Source organism: Poecilia formosa, unplaced genomic scaffold (genome assembly GCF_000485575.1).
Source record: "Poecilia formosa unplaced genomic scaffold, Poecilia_formosa-5.1.2 Scaffold67, whole genome shotgun sequence".
NCBI classification, from domain to species: domain Eukaryota; kingdom Metazoa; phylum Chordata; class Actinopteri; order Cyprinodontiformes; family Poeciliidae; genus Poecilia; species Poecilia formosa.
The window spans coordinates 683133-699349 of record NW_006800006.1 but is presented as its reverse complement, the minus strand read 5'-3'; the positions used below and the strand labels follow the sequence as shown (position 1 = coordinate 699349).

The 16217-nt window shown below is 41.9% G+C and overlaps 1 protein-coding gene and 1 long non-coding RNA gene across 3 annotated transcripts in view; one reads left to right on the top strand and one right to left on the bottom strand.

Moving 5' to 3' along the window:
- Positions 1-1686: 1686 nt before the first annotated feature.
- Positions 1687-3211, bottom strand: LOC107836567 (uncharacterized). Its single transcript, XR_001662478.1, has 3 exons — positions 3083-3211; positions 2418-2456; positions 1687-1890 (listed from the first exon to the last, which is right to left on the bottom strand). It is a non-coding gene; the product is annotated as an uncharacterized LOC107836567 (long non-coding RNA).
- A 3028-nt stretch (positions 3212-6239) lies between these two features.
- LOC103139970 (TSC22 domain family protein 2) overlaps positions 6240-16217 on the top strand; it is a 25569-nt gene continuing 15591 nt past the window's right edge. Inside the window, exon 1 of one of the 2 annotated variants that reach the window (XM_007554864.2) lies at positions 6240-9025. In XM_007554864.2, the coding sequence (XP_007554926.1) occupies positions 7326-9025 (1700 nt within the window). In that variant the 5' untranslated portion in view covers positions 6240-7325. The remainder of the gene's footprint in view (positions 9026-16217) is intronic. The other variant, XM_007554865.2, reaches the window with a different exon arrangement.

Sequence of the window (16217 nt, the reverse complement as noted above, 5' to 3'; positions counted from 1 at the left end):
CTAAATGGTTTTTTTTTTTCTAATTCAGCTCAAAAGTCTTGCAGCAGCTGTACAAAATACAACTGAAAACCCTTGGGCCACAGAGGTTGCGCGGGGCTCTTGTCGGCGTCCATTCCTCTTGACCCCCTCCTGGCTTTAGCTCATCAGGTGTTGTGATGCCTGCCCTGGTCCTTCTGAGCAGGGGCGCAACTACATATTATTCAGGTGGATGCGAAAACATAAATCTCCCCCACCCCCAGACGAAGACACGTGAAAGGTAAAACTCACTACATTGCACAGTGCGCGAGGTGAAGGAGCGAAAGGGCGCGGTGAAGTGTATGCGAAGGCATCATCGGGGTGCCGCCCCCTCCAGATGGGGTTTTGACGCCCCCTCTGGTGCAGCGCCCCTATGATTTGCATGTGCTGCATACCCACTTTTTGAGTTTTGGCTGCCAGATGTGTTGGGTGCTTTGGCGGGGGGTGCAGTCTCCCCTGCTTGGTGCTGAGTGGTCTTGCTTTCAGGTGTTGGGGGGGCACTGGGGTACAGAGGAGTCTGGGTTACAGGGTTGATGAAGATGTGGCAGGGTCAGGGAAGACTGGTGCTCTGCATCTCTCCCTGTGCCTCTTTCCCTTGGGGGCTGCTGCTCTTTTGCTTTGTTGATGACCTACCTCCATTTATGTTGTATGGCTGACCTGGGGCGGTGCCTGGTATCTGTCTGGGGCTGTTGTGGCCTTCTGGAGTTGAGTACAGCTGTCCTTTGATGCCCTTGGGTGCTGTGGTTTGCAGGCCTTCCACCATCCTCACCACTAACAACTGTGCAATTCCAGTTGACAAGTTTGTCCACATACAACCCCTCCAACACAAAGGCAATTATTTCGACACATATTTCACCAACTTCTTTTACTCATAATTTCTCATTGTTTGTGTCGCTGGTCTGCAACAAAGAACAAGAGTGTTTGTTTGTGTCTGCAGGGGCTCACACTTTGTGCCAACAAACTTTTAAGACATCTTTAAAAACATCTGTATGTGGTGCTATAAAAACAGCACCACATACAGATGTTTCTCTACTTACTCCTCAACTGACAGTGGAACAGAGTCGTGTGACTGCTTTTGGGCAGTCTGGTCAGAACACACAAATCCAAGCGAATTCAATCCAGTCTACCATTTATGGGTCAGAAGCCACTGGGACCAGTTATTACAGACCCAGGCTAGTGCAGCCCTGAGAGGCTCAATTATTTTATCTAATTGAGATGCAGTTGTGGCACTTCCAGACACAACTGCAAAAGTTTAGTGTTGTTGAGAGGCTCTCATGCAACCCCTGCTAGGATCAAATTTGAAGCTAAAATGTTAAAAAGAGATATTTTTTTCCCAGCAACAAGACACCCAACCAGTAATAGTTGACATGGGCCATTTGGGTAGTTGCCCAGGTTGGCAATTAGAAAGCATGTTGTACAAGCACAAGGAAATAAATGATTGTTCCTCTTAATTGTTGTGATTTCAGCTATTTTTCTGACCCGCATGCGGCACCAGAGGCAGTTCTGAAATAGGTAAAAGGTTTATTTAAAGAACATGGTCAAAATCTGCAAAATAGTGAGTCTGGTTCTCTGGCTTTCTCAGGAAGGTCTGGAGAGAAAGAGAAGAGTGACTAGCAGTTGACGAGCAGCATGATGCAGATTATTCAATGGCAGGTTTGAGCTTACGATTCAAAGAAGTTTCAACATGGAGAGGGAAATAGGATCTGTGGAGGTACGTTTCTGTGCAGGTTGAAACTTGCGATTATTTGTTTTTCTGAGCAGGGTAAGTTGGAGAGCAGACCGGTGACGGCTGAAGGCAATCACACGGAGGAAGACGATCATGAAACACAGAGATGGGAGGTCCAGAATAAGCAGTGAGAACCACCAGAGTCCAACCTGTGAGGTGCCCAGGGTGAGTAGTAGGCAAGAAACAAAGAAAGCATTGAAAAAACCAAGAAACTCTCAGGAAGTTACACTCAGGAATTGGCTTAACTCTACCAGTGACGGTTAAGCGTCAGGCACCGAATGGCAGCCAGCTCACTAAAAACCAAAGCCAAACAAAACACTGATTGCTGTCAGGTATGTAGCCAGCAGCAGGTGGAAAACCAACAAGGATCCTCTGTTCAGGTAAAATTATACACCCACAAAAACACACAAAAACAGATTCTGACATGAATTACTTTTGTTTTGCATGGGGAGTTGTCCCACTAAAAGCTAGCTACTGAGAGAAGGGAGATTAGGTTATTAGCCTGGTAAAAATCAGCCCCTTGTTCTATACTTTGCTTTGTTCAGAGGATCTCAATTGTGGACTATTGAAAATCAATTGTTTTCTGGAGGTGTGGATTCTGCTGGGGTTTTAAATTTTACCCAAGTCTCAAATGTTTGCTCATTATAATGCACGAGTTTGATGCTATAAAGCTTACCGGAAATTGCTGAGACTGTAAGTAACCATCTCCCACCCACTGTGAACTGAAAAGTGAAGACCGAAGATGACTCTTAATGTTAATTCAATATTTGAAATCGTAGTCAGCATGTACTAGATGGCTTTATCCACTTCCTCTGCTGTCATCGCTAAAACTACAGGCAGACTACAACTCTGAAACAGTACAGAAAATCATTGACATCATTCACAACTTCTCCTTCTGTTCACCGATTGACCCAGTTCAAATACTATGGAAGGAATCAAGCTTAATGAGTGAAAGCCTAGACTCAGCGGTGACGTGAGATTAGAAGCTGAATAGCGTAGGCAATAGCCAGGCCAGCTCTATGCTACAAGGCACTGTATTGAATTCCCTGAATAAAGTTGGGTTAGTTAATACGCATCAGTTTATTATTGTTCAAAAAGTTTCTTGTTAGTTTGCACTGGTCCATTACATAAAAATCAAATAAAATAAATAAAACTTTTAGGGTATAATGTGGAAAAAAGTGGCATAAATCCATTTACAAGGCCGTGTAAATCTTCTGACCAAACAGCAAGAAATTTTGATTGAGAGAAAAGAAGAAGGTAGTAGTTACAGCTGACCTACAGAGGAACATCAGAGGAGGATGGGTGGATGTTTGGAGGCAGACGTCAAGGGAGTTTACTCACCACTGTCTTAAAGTTGTTCTTATTCGTTTTACTTGGAAAGGAACACAACGAAAAACACCAGAAAAAGAATAAAAGGCAAATACCCTCTTTGGCCAGCAGAGGGAGTGCTGGCTCAAAAATGGACAGAAACCTATCCATCTGTCTAAATAATTCGGTTTTAGTTACACCTTTTGAAATAACATTATTCTAGACGTTCTGGTCATGCTCCTATTTTTCCATTAAACTTTACTCCTACTCCTCCTAGCCTTCCTTCAGGGTAAACACGTTGGCAGTCGTTTTAAATGTCCCCCATCTGTAGATTATTTTCTGTACAGCAAAATATGGGTTTAGTCTTTTGAGAGCTCTTTTAAATCCCCTATATCACACTTGCTACAGTTTTCTTCTTCGTCTTCTTCTTCTTCTTCTTCTTTTTTTTTTTTTTAACAAAAGGTCTCCCAACAGACAGTGGCCAATTTTTTTTTCTTTCTGTGGTTTGAATTTAATTGACTTTTTTTCCATGTTAGTTTTACAAAATCATTTTAAAGGATTTTTTCTACCTCCTTGTTTCCTTACATATAGCTTTTCAGTATTTCAGTATATATCCTGCACAGCAGTGTGAGACCAAGCTGGTGACCAGTGCAGGGAGGAAATACCAGACTGTTGTCTCATTTTCGACTGTGCTACTCAAAGCTGAGCTCGCATAAATGCATTTCCCTCACAATTCAATTCAAATTCTATGATACTTTGTTGATCTCAAAGGGGAATTTTACATTACAAACATGGTGCCACTTTATGGGAAATTAACCGGATTGCCAAGAGGCATTGTGGCAGCAATGAAACACTCGACCAAACACTCGTTCTATTTACCTTTTTTTATGTAAAAAAAACCGCACAAGATAAATGTCTGACAAATGAAGGGAAACATTTGAGAAAACTGTGAGAAACCAGCCAAAGTAGTTGTACGCAGAAAAGACTAACTAAAACCATAATTTAGATCAAAATAGGAAAGAAAAAAAAAGTTCCTGTTGCTTAAAGAGAAACAGACTTGGGCTGTGGATGACTGGTTGAAAGTTGGATTCAGCGATACAACCATGAACTGAATGCAGGGTTTGGTAATGAGCATTTCATTTCTTCAGAATGATGATGATGCAACTTTCAAGTGAAGAAAAGTGTGTTAAAACTCCTCCTCAGCGAAGGCAGATCAACAACAGCTTGGATCTCAATCCGGCTGAAAACTGATGGTACAAACTGATGAGATGCCTGTCCTACAAATATCACAAGTGAGGTTCTTTTCTTAAGCGAAGCCTCATTGAATAAACCAAGTACTCCCATCATTTTTTCTTACCTCAACACCGATTCATCCCAGAATTGTTCCTTCTGCTTGATCTAGCCAAAAGACATAAAAACATATACCAGCAACTTCTGTGATTCATTTATATTTTACTACAAAACAAACTTAACTGAACATCTTTTAAGAGTACTGATTCCATATTTTCCCCCCAGGGGCTGTATATGGCTGAGCAAACATTCTCATCAGGAACTGCGCTCCTAACACAGGACAGAATGTCAGGACCCCTGTGTAAAGCCTGTGAGACTGAATCCTCCACACTGACCATATTAGCTGTTACACAAGCTCTCGTGAAATGCACAGACTGAATGCAAATAAAGGGATTAGAATAATAAACCTGCACAAGGCAGCGCCCCTTTAAAAACCCACCCCTTAGTTTTTATGAGGCTGCTGCAGTGAGCTTCTTTGGAGATGTTCTGGTGATAAACACCACTGGCACTAACACTGCAGTGTATAGAACTACAGAGCCAGAGTCGATGCCTTCAGGTAACCTCTGGTACAGTTAGTTACATTTTCTAAATAAAATCCATTCATGAATGCACTGTACCTCGAAAAAGTATTCATATCCCCTAGCCCATAGATCTTAATGCATTTTGGAAGGAATATAGCTTTCATTTGTCTTAACAAAAAATCTATTTAATAAGTTTCAGAGTCAGATTTCCCACTTGGGATGTCTCTGAATTTATCCAACGCCGACTTTGGGATCTAATATGGAAGTTCCTTGAATCAACAATAGTACTGACAGCACATATTAATGTTGCAAAAAATAAACCAGATTTAGCAAAATGATCATTTCCATCCGTAGTCCCAAAATACAAACACAAGATACAAACATTGATACAATTTCATACCTAAAACTAGAAAATTCAGTAAAAACAAAGTATACGTAGTCAAGAAAACCTATTTCAAGAGGCTAAGATATTAACGTTTTCTAATGTTTGTACAAATGTCAGTTTTTGTAGTAAACTGCTGTGAAAAACATGTTTATTTTTTAAGACACACAAGTCAGACTGCATCTAAAATCAGTGTTGCATGCAGTACCTGCAACTCTAAACTGAACAAATTAGAAGTGGTGTTTGCTTATGGAAAGTAAACCTTAAAACGGTGGTTGTAAGAGGTATTACGAATGAACAACGGCTACTTGGGTGTCGCCAAATTGGAATCTCAACTTCTCCGACTATTCTAACTATGTTACATCTGTTAACTCAGATGTAACATAATTCCCAGCTCCGAGTTCGGACTTATAAGGTAATGGCACCATAAAAGTGCACGCCGCACTTTTCAGATTTTAAGTTGAACCCAAATATTTAGATACACCAAATAAAAAGACATACTCATTTTTCTCACTGTCTGAGGACAACCCAAACCTCTTGTTTTAGCTTAGTTAGAATTGCAAAAATTTGCTAAATGCCAGAAAACTTGGTGTCTTCTGGGTGTGGCCTTAAATTACATCCACAGGTTTGCCTCCAATTAACTGAAATATCTATTAAGTTTGTGGAAGAAAATCAAAAAAGGTTTGACCCAGATCATACAGCTTAGAAGACGTTTATTCCTGATACTGATCAAATGTGTGTAAACAAGAACATTAAAAAAAGTTCTAAGTTTTCTGGCATTTAGCAAATAGAAATAATTTTGGTAATTCTAACTAACCTAAAGTAAGAGAAGTAGGGTCCGATTTAACTTTAACTTGAACTCACACAGTAAGAAAATAAAGTATGTCTTATTATATATATATGTAAATATCTAATTTCAAATGTACATCTGTAAAAAAAAAAAACAAAAAAGAAAATGATGTGCCGCATGTTGTGTGGGTCTATTAAATAAAATATGAATACGGTATAATTATGTTTGTGGCAGAATGTGAAAAAGTTCTGGGTTGTGAATACCCCTGCGTATCACTGCACAGGAAAACGTTCACATATTTTATGCTAATGTCTTTATGCATTAGATAGTTATAATAATAGATCTATAAATGCTTTAAATGGTTAGTACATGTAAAAATATATTTAAAGTAAAGTAAAGTAAAGTAAAGTAAAGTAAAGTAAGAACTTGAGATTACCTCAGTCATATTCACTGCTTGTTAACACACTAAGGTGATTAGTCATTCGATAATAGCAGTTTTTCCGACGGTTCTTGAAAGCAGCAGGATGAGTGATTCACAAACTGGCCGTACGTAAACACTCCTGCGCTGCGCTCGCTGCTTTCCCATGATGCAGCGCGGTTCCACACAACATAGCCATCTTGTCAGGAGAGAGGGAGGGAGCTGTCGGCGCTGTTAAGATTATCACTTGTTTCAAGCGGAACGTTTTGAGGTCTGTTCGCTCTTCCACTATAGATAGTAACAAAGTAAAGTGTTCTCGACGGACGTCTTGACGCTAGGGAAGTAGCTGAGACGTAGGTGCGCTTTCGTGAAGATGTCTCGTATACTTGTACCGACGTAGAGGGGGAGTGTGCGGCGGCAGCCACTTGGCTTGAATTGTTAGCTAGCTCAGTGAGTGAAGGGCTGCGGGGCCTCCTTAGCTCAAAGTAGCTCCTGCAGCTGGGAACACTCTGCGACAACGGCCGGCCGACGAGTGGACAGCCGGGGAAGTAGCAGGCCGGTCCGGGCTGACTTTAAATTCTGTACCAGTCGTCATCCAAGCAGCTTTCGGCGGTGTCAGGACCCCTACTGCTGGACAAGGAGACGCGGAGTGTGGCGTTCAGCTTCATGAAACGCAACAGGAGACCGAGAGAGGAAGAGGATGGCGCAGATTCATCTTGATTACAGCTAAATAGGAAGAGGAAAACCAGACCCGAGTGTTGGAAATAAGACAGAAAGCTTCCACCAGCTCGCTTCTTTTTGAAGGGAGGAGCAAAAGAAGAAAGAAAAAAACAAACAAACACAGCCATACGGGACCGGGAATCCGACTGGCCAACATGTCGAAGATGCCGGCCAAGAAGAAGAGCTGCTTTCAGATCACAAGCGTGACTCAGGCCCAGGTGGCGGCCGTGGGGGCCGCCGACGACACCGAGAGTCTAGACGACCCGGACGAGTCGCGAACTGAGGACATGTCGTCGGAAATATACGACGTGTCGCGAGCTGAGTACGAGCCCGCGTGCGAGAGGAGTTCCTCCGACGAAGCTCTGAATAACGTCGGAGAGGCGGAGGCGCCAGCAAACGCACCTCAGGCCACTCCGCCGCCTGGGCCGGGAGGTAACACAACCGAACTGAGGAAGGTTGCAGGCTCCGGTTCGGTTCATGGCGGTCAGAACCAGCTGGGGATTACCCCGACACCTGGGTTACCCCTCATGACTCCGTCTGGAGGGGTCCAGCATCAGCTGCCAGCTATAGCCAGCCCCAGCGTGTCAGCCAACACCTCCCAGCCTGCTGCAGGGTCCAGCTCTGCCACCTCCACGGTGAGCTGCTCATCACGCTTCAGGGTCATCAAACTGGATCATGGTACCGGAGAACCGTTCCGGAGAGGCAGGTGGATGTGTACAGAGTTCTATGAGAAGGACTCTGGGACTGACAGCATAAGACACGGCAGTGTAACCCTGGACCCTGCTGCAGAGAGGGACAGCGGGCTTGGACCTTCAGTGGGGTCCACAGTGTCCCCGGCTACTCACTCTGGTCCCGGTTTGGGGTCCATGGCGGAAGGGTCTCACTCTTCGCTACTGCCGCAGGTTCTGCATCAGAGCTACAGCAGCCAGCAGCATGCAGGCAGTACTTTGGCCACACACACTTCCTTCTCCAGTGTGCAACCCGTAACCCTTCCTTCTCAGTCATCCATAGGAGGTCTTCAGCCTCATGCGGCTCAGAGTGTGCTTCCCGTTGGACAGAACGGTCTGCCCCACTCTGAGGTCCATATACAGAAGTCCCCAATGATGCCTCCTCCTTACGTGCCCCAGCAGCCGGTTCCCGGAGTCCACCTGATCACCAGCCAGTCATCTGGACTGGCACAGCACCAAAAGGAGTATTACCCGCAGCCTCAGCCTGCATCCATACCTGCAGGACTTCCTGGGGGACAACAGGCTCTTCCGGCGTCGAGCCTCTCTGCTGCATCTGGCGGACACATCCCGACTCCGGCTTCTGGAGTGAGTCAGGCTGGAGATGTTGGCCCAGCGGTGGCGGGGGCTGTATCTGCCGGACCACCAGCGCCTCAGACTGTAGGGTTTGGAGTCCCCGTTTTACTCCCGCTTCAGACTGCGAGTCAGTACGCCCCAGCTGTACAACCTCAGCCCATGGGCCACCCTGCGGCTACCGGTGTGCAAAACGTGCCTGCAGTCGGAGTGGGTTCCAGTGCACCCGTGGGCGCCGCGGCCGCCGCTGCTGCCGCCGCTGCTGCCGCCGCTGTGCTCAGTGCCTCCAGTGCAACCATGCCAAATGCTACGACTTCCAGCTTGCCTCCTGGATTGATAGCCCACACCAAGACTCCAGGGATACTGGGGGTGCAGGGCCTCCCCGCCACCGGGTTTGGACAGTTGGAGGCAAGCGGAAGGAAGTCAGAGGGAGCGGCACAGTCTCCGGTTGTGTCTGGGAGGGATGCCGGGAAGCACTTCATGCCCGAGACCCTGCAGCTCTCCACTCCTGTCACAAGCCTGTTTGGAATCCTACCTGTCGACGGGGAGGAGGACAGGTAACACATTCCTGCTTTCTTATGTGAAATGTTTGCAGGTTTTATCGAGTCTGACAGGATCATTGTCAACTGTGGCGTTTCTCCCTGTTAGAAGCTCAGTTCAAAAACATAGGTTGGAAAGAAATGTACCGCGCAGATCACAGGAAGCCCTTGTTGCTCATTTATCTCATCAGGTGAAGGACCTGGTTTACCTTCACCTCAAATCAGATGGATGGGAGGGGAATGCAGTGGAGCGCAGGAAGAAAATGTTGGTTTCTAGTTTGGGCCAAAAGAAAAAAAAATGATAGAGAATCAACACTTGAGGCCAGTGCAAGGAACAAGCTGTTGAATATAGAAACCTCTTGTTTACAACTCAGAGCCTCTCTGTGTGTGTATGGTAGTGTTTGAGTGTTGCAAGTGTAATGTGTTTCTTTTTTTTTTTTTCCAGGGAAAAGGGCATCTAGACTAGCCACACATAAGTTTGATTTGACAAAAACAGATGCACCGATTAGGTTGTTTTTCCCTGATTTGTACCAATAATTGGTTTTCTTCACACATATCAGTATTCTGAATCCAACAAGAAATGAAAGATTTACAAGACTATCTTCATCTGTTTCTTAAAACGCTACATGACGTTAGTTGATGCTTTTATAGAGGGACAAATGGTGGTAGTCCTTTGTTCTGATGCGTTTAATGCAGGGGTGCGGCCCTCTGAAGGATTTTGGGCAGCCTAACCTCAGTTCTAGAATGGAGCAAATCTGGCCTGCAAGTACCGCTGGCTGATGCAAGGCAGACACCGTTTCATTCACCGCTAAATAACATCATCTTCAAAATATGAATAGATTCTAATGACTTTTATAATGTTGTTGTTTTTTTGTATCTACAATGATTTACTGGTCCGCTTTCAACAGAAAATTTACTATATTTTTTTATTATTGAGCAGATGAAATAAAAAGAGGCACATTTTGTGGCCCCCTTATGCGTTTAACTTCCTGATTTTTGCCAGTAAGTTCAGACGCCACTGATTTATTTTCACACTGCTGTGGAGCTGGCTTTAATCTCATTGTATATGTACACAGTGACAAACAATAAACTCTAATTAATAAAAAGGGGGAAAAGTAGATTAGTTTTTGATGATCACCAATCAGAGCTGATAAAGAAAAGATCGTCTTGTTACGGTTCCTAGTCTGTCGATTGGTGCATCTTTAAAAAGACTAACTAAAAAGACTTTAACTTCCTAAACCACTAAGAGCAAGAAGGAAAATGTAACAACTGCAAAATGAAAAACTGTCAGACATGTGGAGTGTAGATTATCCACCTGAGTGCACAAATGACAGCTACCACTACCAACCAATTCTCTTAATCATATTTGTTAAAAATAGGTGTTACATTTAAAGAAAAAAAAAGATATTTCACTCGAATACGTGAGACCTTTTTCGAGAGGAAACCCCGGGTTTAAGTGCTAATCTGGAACAAGTTGTGGAGTAAGCAGCCTGTTTTAGACAACGTGAGCGCTTCCTGTTGTATAGAATAGTTTCACTCTGACAGACTTTTCTCGCTCAGTGTGCGCCGGTGTCACTTTTTCGTTTCATCCGCCTAACAATTTATTGGTCCGGACATGCTGCTCTGACACAGGCGATCTCTTATCTTGAGGTTTGCAGTGTGTGTTGCCACGGCAATGCATGCCTGTTTTTAAAAAAAAAAAAAAAAAAGGGTGGACAGACTTCACAAATTGAACCTGCCCAAAGCCGCTTCTTCTGTTTCCTAACACAGACCCCAGGATGGTGTGTGTGTGTGTGTGTGTGTGTGTGTGTGTGTGTTTTCTGATGGCTTTAAGGCACAGCTTAGAAAAAAGAAAACGTAGCCCTCGTTGCCGTGACTTAGCTCACTGTTCCGGTAGCCTTGGGCTAATCGCGGCCTCCTGTAAATGAGCTGCATGCCTGACCTTTTAATAAGCCATTTCCTGCTCAGGAAAAATACTTTGGAATATAAACAAGCAGAGTGTTTGAGTTTGTGTTGCCACACTCGTGACAGCAGGGTTTGCACTTTTACCTGAGCTTTTTAGTGCTTTTAAACAAACACAGTTAAGAACCAAAGACCCTTCTCTTTTTTTTTTTTCTTTTCTTTCTTTCCTTTTATAACATATGCAAAGGTAAAGACTTCTGGCAGCTAACGCTTATGGACGCCGTTGGCTTTTACTATCTCCAGATACAAGCACACTCTCCTTCCTGAAGTAATCTCTCAGTTCTCAGCTGTAGTAGATGGCACACATAAGCGGAAATGATACAGTGCCTGAAATCTCTCAGTGGTTTCCATTTACAGTCGCACAGAGGTGCCAGAATCTAGAGCAGGCAGGAAATGCAGCCTGTAGAGTCCTGGCAGTAACAGTTTTATTGTGCTTCACGTTGATGTGGGTAGTTTATTGAGCTTGGAACTAATTTTAAACTCTAATTAGTCTTTTTTTTCTCTTTTAAATAAATTATTTATTCTCATGTGGTGTCTTGTGAGTTAACCAGTTTCCATTAGAGATCGAGATAATTCCTATTGAATTAATGTCATATGATGGCATATAGAACCAAAACACATATGCCTCAATTAATTGATATTTGAAACAAAGAAGCAACAATTATTCCTGCAGATGCTAAATAACACAGTTAACTATAGTTCCAATGCTTCTATGTATATCATTGGTTTAATTTTGTTTTGTTATACTAAGCAAATGTATAATATGGTAATTTTTGGGGAAAGCATTCTGATTACGGGCAGTGCTATAAAGAGTTAATTTCAATTAATTAGTTCTAATTGATTCTTAAACAAGTTACAAATTTTAATGCAATTAATTTTATTTAATTTTTTTTTTAAATGTTGCCTATTGTGTCTAGCTTAAAAACTCTGATATCTCAGGATATTATATCTGCTACATTTATGAACTGATCACAATAATGATACAAAAGTTCAGACCGGAACCTTTGTATTCGAGTGTTTCTGGTATGCCCGTAAATCTGACGCACAAGCAACATTGGTAAATAAAGATGGATGATGAAGCAGTTTCTCTTGGAGGGATCGTTTCTGCTTCAAATAACGATCTGATTGGCCTCTGGAAAATGCTGTTGTTGTGCTAACAGCAGTTAGCCTGTCAGTAAAGATATTGAAGCCTAAAATAGCATCTCAGTGCTTAACATGCAGCAGCAGCTCAGATGCTAACGTCAGCGTTCACAGTCCACATTTCTAAAATTAATAATCAGGCTTTCTGAAACACTTGAAAGCTAAATGACTAGATTAACATTTTGCACCAATCTGATGGCTGAATAAATAAAAAAAAATATATCTTTGTTTTTGAGCTCGTATGTCTGTTTCTTTAATATTTTAGCCACAAAAAAAGTTTTTGAATTGAAAATGTTGCCTATTGTGTCTAGCTTAAAAACTCTGATATCTCAGGATATTATATCTGCTACATTTATGAACTGATCACAAAAATTCTATGAAAATTCATTGCATATTTTAGTTTAACTAGTGGCAGTTCATGGTTCAAATTTATATAATTTTAAAATTTATAAAATTATATAATGATTCAAATGTATATAATTTTAATCATGAAAATTGTGTACATTTTCATGATTTCGTGTTTATCCAATTGAATATTTGACCTATTAAGTTTGTCAATTCCAAGAACTTTAAAATCAACAAGTAGTAGCTGTGAACGATTTGGATTATGACGGACAAGAGCAAGTTCTGCTTGATGTTGTTGTAAACTGAAAGTGTTCTGGTTTAGTTTTCATGCTCCGTTTCATCCCAGCGCACAGATCCAGATGAAGATCGATTTAAAAAGTCCAAGTTCTACTAAATCTGCAGCTGTACGCTCCATCCTCTACTGATCCAGCTTGAATGGGAAGAAAAAGTTCCCCATTTCTGTATCGTGTACAGCTGGTTTTCTGCCGTACAGCTGGTTTTCTGCCATGCAGCTTCATATTTAGAAGTGTTCAACTTCTCTCTGTCACATTTTGCAAACCTGTGACGTCTCCCTTCAGTGCGAATGCTGCGTAAATGACCAAAAAGGGCAAGAAGGAAAACTTTCTGGATTAAAAGCATGTTGGCATAGCAACACTGACACATGTTCAGCTGTTCTTTTTAGTTTTCATTCTCTGCTCTCTTTCATCCAAACACAAGAGGGAGGGGAGAGTTGGTACCTCAGCAGAGCTTTCTGTGCTGCATTCACTTGCACTCAGACAACTCAATGAAACACTAATTCAGACGGCATGTTTAAATTCCACAGCGCGGTTAAATGCGTACCCTTAAAAAAAAAACAAAAAAAAACGGACCACATTATTTTCGACTGATCTAAATTAAAATGTTGAAGTCCCACATTAAAGTTATTCTTTGAAGATTTTTTTTAAATTAGTGAGCTACAACAATATTTAATTTCCCTTTGGAAAGTAAATGTTTATCAAGACAAAAATAAATCAAAATTCTTATAAGAAATTTTTCACAATAATGATAAACCCCTAGCTGTATGTAAATATAATGACCATATTTATCTTTCTTGCTAGGATAAAGTGCAGCATTTTTTGTTTCAGTCACATGATAGGCAAGGTGCAGCAGCAGGTGGAGGAGGGGCAGTTTCAGAGAAAACTCTATCCTCTGCTGCTTTGATACGATGGAAGGATTTTGAAGGCCTGGTGACTTAAAGCAGTTTGTGTTCTTTCTTCCTCATGTCAATTTGTTTAAAGTTTGTTTATATTGAAATGCTATGGAACTGGTTTGAACTTCCTGTTTAGCCTCTGCAGTCTGAGGAAGACGAGGCTGTAGCAGAGCAAGTCATCAACGCTTTGTCTAAATCAGCTTCGATATCCATCTAATATTTAACACCAGCTAGTTTTTACACCGTGACCAGCAGCAGACCTTCTGGTTCTGTAACCAGGTTTTCATTGTGCTTGTGTCCAGACACATGTTTAGCTTGTAGTCGGGTCTCGTCTCCCATGCTGATAAGAGGAAGGGGCTCTATCATGTCTGCAGCAGTGCTCTTTCCACTGTGCCCCTATTCTCCTGATAACAGTGGGGGGGTGTCGGCCAACTTGTTGTCTCGTTATGACGCGTTGTTTCTCTGCGATCTATTTGGGGAACATTGATGGTGATCAATCAGAGGCCTTGCTGCTGCTAGTGAATATTACTGAATGATAATCTTGTGCTCTGAATTGGTTTGCTCATCTGGTATCAGAGACTATTTTGGTTCAGATGGTTGATTTCAGTGGTGAACTGTGAGCATGTTTTCAGCCAAACATCTAAAAATGCAAGACTATACTCTGCAAAAGCTACCGCTGAAATTAAAAATAGTGGTCTTACTGGTAATGAAATGGTTACTAATGATGGAATAATTTGTATATATTTATAGCCATTCTAAAGAGATGAACAGAACCTTGTAAAAATTCAAGAAAAAGTTATCTGAAGTGCAATACCGGCTGATGCCAGTCTGATACAGAAAAGTGGTACTGAATTGACTTAAAACTTTTTTCTTTTTTTTTTTTTTTACACAGATACATTTACTGAATTAAAGAAACCAAAACTGACAGAAACAATAAGTGGACTGCCTTGGTCGAACATGTAAAAAATAAACTGCAACAAATTTTCTTTTAAATGGTTCAGAAAGAGCAATTAGAAATACTAAATGTAATAACTAATAAAGCATGATGTCGCTCAGAGCACAAAGCATAGAATTAGACTGAATAGATTTGCCCTTATGGATGGGGCATATTGTCATGACACCCAGTCTAGAATTTTTTTGCCGGTATCAGGATTGACGGAGATGCTGATATCGGATCGGTGCATCTTTAATCTAATCTTTTATCAGATGAGGTTTGGCAGGCAGGGATCGCGCTGGGCTAGCCGTACCCACAGCTCTGAGCTGGGGGTCGCTAACGGTTCCTGTTCCTGGTCTCAGTGTTGCTGTGGATGTGTGGGTGTCACAGTGACACCAGGACAGCGTGTGCAACTGTGTTTTTTCCCTCCGTGGCCTCCACTCTTCCCTGCTACATCCTGTTTTCAGCTCTCCACCTCCTATTCACTTGATATTCCTCAGCTCGCTCCCCGCTTCCACCACCGAGGCCCTCCGCTCGCATCATATGACATTCGGTGGGCACATTTTTATCTGGAGTTACCTCACAGAGAGGTTAGTGTGTGTGTGTGAACGCTCTCTGTGTAAACAAGGAGGGTTTGACATGCTCTGTGGATCCTCTGAGCCGTTTCCTCAGAGAAAGATGTGTCGGTCTGGTCGGACCGATCCGGCTGGTCTGAAGGTCTGCCGACTTGGCTTCAGTCATCACCTCCACGCCCAGTATGACAGTCACTCAGTTCAAGGTTTAACTGGGGTGTGTTGTTGTGTGCGCTAGATAAGTTAGATTCTCAGTAAAGTTGATGTTTGGGAAATAAAGTAATCAAATAATTAATAAAGATTACTCTCCAGTAGGAGTTGGCAGTATGGACTTTAGCGTTTTTTCATGATATTTTGAGGTACTATTGTGATTGGATGATAAAAGGATAAAATAAGGATGATTAAAAAAAAAACCCTATGAATTCTGTTTTTTAATTTTTTTTAAGATCTGACTGTATGACAGAATTCATAGTGGTCTCAGTGTTGCCAAATATGTTTAATCCTCTTTAGCTCAATTGAGCAGATTAGAGTACATGCTTAAACTATGGGACTCCTATAGTTCATTTTGCTATGCTATTGTAATAACAGTAAAGATCATGATGATAAAATGATTTATTATGTTTTGGGTGACTGTATGACCCACTATGTGGCACAGCATTATAGCTCCACAAACACAAATATTTTTCTTGGAAAAAAATATTTGAAATAAGCTTCTTCAAGATGGCAACACATTTTTTCCAGACAAGAAATTGTCCCAGAAGTTACTGCGATGAATGATAATTTTGCCACACTGAAAACTTTTACCACTAGCTTTGGTAGAAAGACAAAAAAAAACGATAAATCATGGTAATGGAAATTGTTGAGCTGGTTTTAATTTATCATGTGATGAACTGATTTGTTGCTTATTGTGACAGTCCTAGTTAGAAATGAGTTGTTATGATTTGCTGAAGAGTGAAAGTGAGGTATCATGTTCTGATCGGATGACATCAACCTTCAAACATTTGCCAAAAAAACAGTTATATTGATTTGTTGCTTGGTCTTCGACTTGCTTTTGGGCATTTAAAAAAA